The sequence below is a fragment of the Chironomus tepperi genome, unplaced genomic scaffold (genome assembly GCF_022539635.2).
Source record: "Chironomus tepperi strain 1889 unplaced genomic scaffold, CSIRO-AGI_Ctep_v1 contig_219, whole genome shotgun sequence".
NCBI classification, from domain to species: Eukaryota; Metazoa; Arthropoda; class Insecta; order Diptera; family Chironomidae; genus Chironomus; species Chironomus tepperi.
The window spans coordinates 872,190-880,178 of NW_027226341.1; the positions used below are offsets into that span (position 1 = coordinate 872,190).

General features: G+C 27.2%; 1 protein-coding gene across 2 annotated transcripts; it reads left to right on the plus strand.

The window, feature by feature from the left end:
- The first annotated feature begins 416 nt into the window (after window positions 1-416).
- On the plus strand, window positions 417-4,527 carry LOC139090750 (neuronal acetylcholine receptor subunit alpha-2-like). Of its 2 annotated transcripts, none has more exons than XM_070640555.1 (7): window positions 417-544; window positions 1,885-2,150; window positions 2,563-2,667; window positions 2,818-2,964; window positions 3,366-3,468; window positions 3,644-3,862; window positions 4,023-4,527. In XM_070640555.1, the coding sequence occupies exons 1-7, from the start codon at window positions 484-486 to the stop codon at window positions 4,394-4,396; spliced, it is 1,275 nt and encodes a 424-aa protein (XP_070496656.1). In that variant the 5' UTR covers window positions 417-483; the 3' UTR covers window positions 4,397-4,527. The 2 variants fall into 2 exon arrangements, with proteins under 2 accessions (XP_070496656.1, XP_070496657.1); XM_070640556.1 differs by lacking the exon at window positions 417-544 and adding an exon at window positions 1,108-1,192.
- Window positions 4,528-7,989: the final 3,462 nt, after the last annotated feature.

The window sequence follows — 7,989 nt, forward strand, 5'->3', positions numbered from 1 at the left end:
CCAAAAAACTGTTTTCAATCTTTCTTCCTTTTTGCTCTATTTTCTAGATCAATGAGCATCATAAAAGATCTTCCTCTCTCACACACCTAGGATCCATCCATACAGATTAGATGTTTACAGTATTCTACGTTTAGGCAAAATATTTACAAGCAACTTCTTTTTGAAATAAAATGAAAACAAGCGTAATGTTGTTGAAATTAAAGGAAAGAGAACGTTTGGGTCACTTAGGATTACATCAAATATTTCGTTTGCAACACTGTAGGCTGAAAATTCAAAGCATAAAAAGGGGGATCAAACATTATTATGAACGTTTGAATAAATCTATTTACTTTTCAATTCAAGCACATATGGTCATCATCTAGTACATTATTATAAAATTATGTTTTCAGCTATAAATAAACTTATCTCTCGGTGCTTTAATTCAGTTGTGCATATATTGGGAACCTCAAAGGTTAGCGGATAAATAAGCAAAAAGGAGTCAAAATGGTAAAAGCTTGTTTGCTACTGTATCTGTTATTGACATTATCCTTGCATAGTTTTGGAGGTAAATCAACATTATATAATTTATTGATGTTTATTTGTTTTCATTGGTTTTCTGTGTTTGAGCTTTATTGCAAAAATATAGCTTAAACTTTTTGAAACTTACTTATGTTATTATTTGGTTTAAAACAGGTTAAAAACTTCCACTTAAAATAAATTACAACTAAATTATTAAAAAAAATAAGCGTTGAATTTTTTTGGTGAAAATATAATGTGTAATAAAGTGCTACATGAATATTTTATTTATATTTACTTTCATAAAAATACATTTAACATTTTTCTATATCGGCAGTTCTTTTATAATAAAACTAATCAAAGTAAATTTGATTAAATAAATAAAAATGACATTTTAACTCTTTATTTACAAATACAGTGCATTCGAAATGAGCATACAGTAAATAGTTTTTAAATAAAAATTTAAAATTGCATAGAACAAAAATTTTTAAATTTTGTAACATTACGTGATCAATATTACTTACATGGATCAATTTTATCGGACACAGAAAATACGCTTAAAAACAAGTGCCAAATAATAAAAAAAATTAAATTCAATGATCAAAATGAACATTTAAATTTAAATATATTTCAAAGTGCTAAAAAGCTTCACGCGCATGAGATTTAATAGACTGAAATAATAAACTGAACAATGCGTGTAAATTGACATTGATTTTTTTATTTCATTTTATTTATCTTCAGTCTATACTATATGCACAATTTTTTTATTAATAAATGCACGCAAGTTTGTAATTAAAAATGTATTTGAAAAAACAGTTTTTTATCCGTTGACAATATTTTAGAAACATTTTAATTCAGACAAACCCGATCGATACAAATTATTCATGACAACCAAATGGTTGCAACATGTTGAAGGAGACGGCTACTATTTGGTATTAATGGCTGAGTCTTCTTCATTTTTGTCGCTAGGGTGTGATTAGTCTCTAAAAGGAAGATTTCATTTTGAACAAAAATTCCTTTTAAAAATATGCAGATACCTCAATTTCCTCTTTGTCGGCAAGAGAAGAGAATAAGAAAAAAAAAAAAAAATGTAAAATGAACAAATAGAATCTGTTAACTGATTAGAATTATTGCACTTATATTTTTTTTACTATATAAAATAGCAGAGCTTGAGCAGAGCTTGAAGAGGAGTTTGTTTCCAAGACTCAACTGATTTCAGCCTGCTTCAACTAAGTTTAACCAAAACATGTATCTGGATGAAATATTCAAATGTAGTATTAAGCTTAAAATCTAGATCCCGGGATACATACTATTCAATTCCGGAGGACCCTAATTACAAAACATATTATCCTAAATACTGAATAATCTAGACAAAAATTTTAATTTTAGAAGCCAATGATGTTTGGAGAGAAACAAATATTGATAAATTAAAATCAAGTTTGTTAAAGAATTATGACAGATTCTCTAGACCTGAGGATGCAAGTGTAACAACAAATCTTTTTATTAGTCTTACGGTAATACATATGGAATTGCATGAAACAAAAGGCATTTTAGAAACTCATGCATGGATTAAACTGAAGTGGACAGATAGCAAATTAAAATGGAATATAAGTGATTACGATAATATCACTCACTTTCATGTTGCAGCTGATGAGGTTAGTATAAATAAATGTGTGTATAATGGGGATGTTAGCTTATAATGTAACCCACTTTTTTCGCATGAATAGACACATAATAATAGAGTCCTCCTAGAATGTGAACATAATGTATGAAAGACCCCAATGTAAAATAATGTTCACGCCGAAATACAGATTTTATGTGACAATTTATTTTTGTTTTCTAAATTATTTTATTACCTGAGTAGAATATATAAATACGTAATGCTCTACGATTATCAAGCCAGTTTATTCTACATTTGCATTTTCAATGGTTAGCATAACAAAAATTTGAGAATATTCTAAATGTGCCTACAAAAATTTTATGCTTTATGAAAGATGTGTATATTATGTAAATACAAAAGATAAGAACAAGTTCCTGCATTAAATCGATGATTTCATGTTATTACAGATATGGACACCAGACTTAACAGTCTATAATAGTGCAGAAGCTCAAATTATCGATCACTTTGCAAAGACTAATAAGATTATTTATAGCAATGGAGATGTTTTATGGGTAAGAATATACAAGAAAATTTTCAGAGATACAATTACTCTTGTGTCTTGCTAGTAAAAGATAAAATTATTCGTACAAAATTGGAATATTAGTTTATTCATTCATTCGATGGTGATTTTTGATAATTAAGAGATTTTTTTTTATTTTAAGGTACCAACAGCAAAGTTTGAAACATATTGCAATATGGACTTAAAAATTTGGCCTTTCGATGAACAAAAGTGTGAAATTAAAATAGGATCATGGACATATAATTCGTTCCAAATCAATTTGCAAATGGACAGTGAAACTCCAATTGATGTAATGAAAAATTTAATATTTGAAACATTCATTAAAACAATCAATCTCCAGATCAATTGAATGAAAAACTCAAAAATAATTTTTAAGGACGAAGGAAGCCCTTTATTTCATATTAAATTTAACAGTATGATTCCCGGAAGTGATCTATCTTTAATATTTTCCACAAAATTAAACTATTGAGTAAATAGAATCAAAAATAGCTAGAAAACTTTGATGCTTCCACAAAATTTTGTGAAGTCTAAATGTTTTCATAATTATTTATCATAATTGTCCTATAACGACTTTAATTACTATCATTGTTTTCATAATATCTAAAAATATTACCGATAATTATACGAATTGATAAAATTTGTAAAATTCTGTTTAAATAATTAGTAATTATACTGCGTTTATTTATTCAGGCAAAATCACATTATAATAATTTGGAATGGGAAGTATTGAATGGCACAGCAGAACATCATGAAAAATTTTACTCTTGCTGTCCTGAGCCATATGGAGATGTTAGTAAGTATATTTTGTATTTTTTATAATACTTTTGTAAGTATAATTTGATCATGTAAGAATTTATTAAAAATAAATTAAATCAGTTAATTGCACTGACTACATCTGCACATAATTCTACTTACAATTATGCTGTACTAATAAAATTCAATTATTTTCTCATTCTATTATATTGCAGCATTTTACTTGAACTTTCGTCGTCGTTCGCCAATGTTTAAAGCTATAGCACTTGTACCAGCAGCAGCAATTGTATTTATGACATTAACAGCATTTTGGTTGCCACCTCAAGCTGGCGAAAAATTGTTGCTCAATGGATTTGCTTGCATCATGATTTGCATACTGCTTATGTATTTTTCCCAACTGCTTCCTATATTAGCGGCTAGTTCGCCTATAATAGGTATTGATTTTTTCCCGTTTAGTTTGACCTCATTAGAAAGAAAAGATACACAAGTTCTCTCTAATGTCTAATGGACTTTATAGTGTATAAAGATTTTTTTTTTTTCTGATGCACCTTTTTTGAATGGATTGTTATACATCAATTATTATTTCTTTAACAGTGACAATCTACAGCCATACACTATATTTGTTATGTATATCATTCATCATATCTGTCATAGTCATCAATATGTCTAGGAATAGAAAGCATTCACCTCTACCAACAGCAATCAAAGCAATATTTTTGGATGGATTTATTGGAAAAACTTTTGGCAGCTCACAACCTAATACTATTATTGGAGATTATCAAGCTGAAGAATTGAGAAAAGTACCTTTTGAAGAAAATAGTGATGATCAAATTATTCAAGCTAATATACATACGAAAGCTCAATTAATTCAAAATGAATGGATTCATCTTGCAAGCATAATTGATCGTATTGCATTTGTTATATATGTTATTATATTTATTCTTATGGGATTTATTCACTTTATTTAATATTGACATGACATTAATTCCCTTTAATAACTCATCTTTATCCGTGTTATGGGAACATTTATGAATTTTTATTATGGTTTCCTCTCACTTAATACATGTATTATTTTTTGAATACTGTCATACAATTTCCATACGTTAATTTATACATCATTCAATTAATCAATATTAATATACATAGTAAACAGTTTGGTATTGATTGCTTGTTTGTTTGAGCATGCATAAAACTTTATTTTGTAATGAATAATAATTTGCATTAATATTACATTTGATAAATTTTAATGAAGCGAGCAATTTATTATTCCTGATAATCCAATAATGAATTAAATTCTTTACACATGAATGTTAGCTAATAATTATTCATATTCAAACTTTACCTTCAAGAAATTTAAGAATATTTATGCGATACTTTTTTGAATTATAACATAGATAATAAAAATAGCAATAATAATTTTAAAGTACTAAGTATGATAACCAAATGCGGTTATCCAATATTGTATTCTTTATCTATTATAAATTAAACATAAAAATGGAATGCAAAATAAAATTTCCATTTAAAAAACATTATAATTCTGAAATTAATATATAATTTCATAATCAACAAATTCATTAAAATGCAAACAGAATAATTTTCATTTTTTACAACATTTAATTTAAAATGAATTTCAGCATGTACACCCAGGATATTTATAGTACACAAAATATAATAAATATTTTCTTGCAAAATAGCCATGGAGTTAAAACCAAATTAATATAAAACCACAATTACCGAGACTATAAAACGAATTTGTATAAATTTGATTATGGAAGAAGTAAAAATTGGTTGCGGAAGAAACTAATTTATTTTACTAATGTATTAATTCTTAGATCATGCTTTCAAAAAGTCCCAAGTTTTAGGTCAAAATGCCGCTTACTTTTACTGGTTTCATTTGATTCTTCTTCATTCAATAACTAATAAGAGTTAAAAGATATTTTTTATAGTTCTTGAAATTATGATTATTACTCAGTTACACCAATTGTAAATCTTGTAACCAGCATGACTTAATTAAAAAAAAGCAAAGCAGTTTCAATGGTGTGAATAAAATATTATTTAGCGTTCAACTGGTGTCTCCATAATGGCAAATTTGTTTCAGGTAAGCATAATTTTATGACATTGAATTATGCCCTTTGGCATTATCAAGTTTTTCTTAATGTAAGTTCTTCTAAATCACGTTCGTGTTGTCTAAATGTGTTTTTAATAATTTTCTAATGCGATTAGAAAATAATTAAAATCTTTCCTCGCTACGTTAACAGAGCATATTGAAAATTGGGGGGAAATAAGCTAAAGAATAGAAAATGAAATTTTTTATTGTAAGTCATTTCCTTAACTTTTTCATATAAAATGCCACCCACAAAATCCTGCTCTCAAGTAATTAAAAATATTTAGAGAAATTTTATTCATGAGAACTACTTAAATAAAGACTAAGGTTTGAGACATTAGAGAGCATACTGTGGGGAATTTATATTCAGTTTATATTTCCCTAAGGTGTCAATAGTACTTTTCTGAATGACTGAACTGGAGAAAGACAAGAATAGAGAAATGAGTTAAATTGAGATGGGACGAAGACAATGATAAAGTTTTTGCGGATATCATGATTCTTACAAAAGCTATCAATCTTACTCACGATTTTTGAGATTCTTTTTTTTTTTTGTTATTCTAGTTTTCCCTATTCTAGTCAGCAGTTCAATAAGAAATTTTCCCATAACATAAAGACAGATATAAAAAAAATAGTTTGAAATCTCAAAATAGAAAACTTGAAAAATTTAATTTAATGGTTGAGTGTGCAAGCAAAAAAATGTATTTATCTAAACTAAACGACAGTGTTCAAGGTATGTGCAGTTAGACCAATATGAAAACGAGTTGAAAATTTTTACATTCTCTATTTATTATCTAAAAAGCTTTCTTTCAGCTTTCTTGTTATGAGAACCTAAGAGCAAATTCATGCTTTTTCAAAAAAGAAAATAAAAGTCAAAATTTTTGGCTTCAATCCTATTATGACGCAATACATATTTTTCATATTGACCATTTGTGGAAGCAACCATTCAGACGAAAATAATATACATGCGCTCAAATTTCACAAAGTACGCTAAAAATATCTAGAACGAATTTAATACTTCAATGAACATGACAAGTACAGATAATTTCTTATTTGGAAACAGTTTTTAGACATTGAATAAGAAGAAAAACTACTTCTTTTCTTTATTGCCCACTTGTATTTTGTATAAACTAGGTTGACAAATTATTCGGTGTTGTATGTAAGAAAATTCAACACCTGATATGAGCTTTTGTAAGATTAATGTAATTATCTATTAGTGTGACGAATATTGATTGATTTTTCCATTGTCTGTCGTTTGAATGTTAGGCATTTTGTTTAGCAAGAAATTTCTTAAGCAATTAGAATAAATAAAAGCATACCCATAAAAGTTATTGAAGAATTACTATTTAGCAATGCAATCAATTTTTATCTACAAAATGATTAATAGAGAAAGGCTAAGTCCTGATTATACGCATTTTTTAAAATTAATGTATAAAAAAAAAGTTTAGACATTTTTTGTCAAGAAATATTATTTTCTCGTACACGTGAATTTAATTATTTTTTGATTACTTTATAAAAATCAAAGGATGGAACGTAATTGAAATACTTTTAAAAGACCTTTATCTAAAAGTTTACGGTGGAATAAATTTTTAAATTACCGATTCGATATAAAGTATGAACTGGTATGAACAATAATAAAATAAAAAGAAATGTTTAATCGATTAAATGGAGAACAAAAAATTCAATGCTTTGATATCAATGAAACTTTCAGTTGCAGACTTTAAATAATGTTCAATAATGTGCAATAGTTTTCAATATCGATGATGTAAAGATACGTGGCTTCCAAAAAAAAGTGTATATACAACAACAAATAGCAAGAAACAAAAAATAAATTAATGTGTACTGGAGCAATATAAATAGTTGGCAGAAATTGAAAGAAATTGTCAGTTGATACGAGGAATTCAATCAGAATAGAGAGACTTGATTTAGAGATTTAAGTTTCTTGTAGTTTTGTTTCGTTAAGAAAGAAAAAAACAAACAAAAAAAAAGAGAATTGAAATAAAAAATTCTTAATTTTCATTGAACATCATTTGTTGTGTGTTCTATATAAAACGAGACAATACATATAGAGTACCGTAAAAATGCTTTCGACAACAAGAATAATTTTGTTAGGACTTTTATGTTGTGCAGTGATTGCAACAATCAATGCTCGTTATTTAAGTGATGATATGGAAGTTGCAGCATCGGATAAGCATGAAGAATGGAAAAAGGGCGGTGGAAAAGATCATTTTGAGGACGAGCATTCTTCACATGGCGACAAAGGCGAAAAAGGATATAAAGAATCTCATGAACATGAGGAAGGCAAGTGACAACTTCATTTATACATCTAAAAAATTGCTTCAATCTCTTTCTGTATTCGTTTCTTTTTCTGAGACAAAAACGATTACATTTTATACAGAGCATATACGTAAACGTATTATAATAATAAATTGATACTCTTTTGTAGGCAAAAAGGGTCAT

Bases quoted from the DNA above. Each gene is read 5' to 3' on its own strand.
- LOC139090750 (XM_070640555.1), top strand. From the start codon at position 484: ATGGTAAAAGCTTGTTTGCTACTGTATCTGTTATTGACATTATCCTTG. The intron at 2,668-2,817 runs GTAAGAATATAC...TTTTATTTTAAG, and splicing joins GCAATGGAGATGTTTTATGG to GTACCAACAGCAAAGTTTGA. The intron at 2,965-3,365 runs GTAATGAAAAAT...TTATTTATTCAG, and splicing joins ACAGTGAAACTCCAATTGAT to GCAAAATCACATTATAATAA.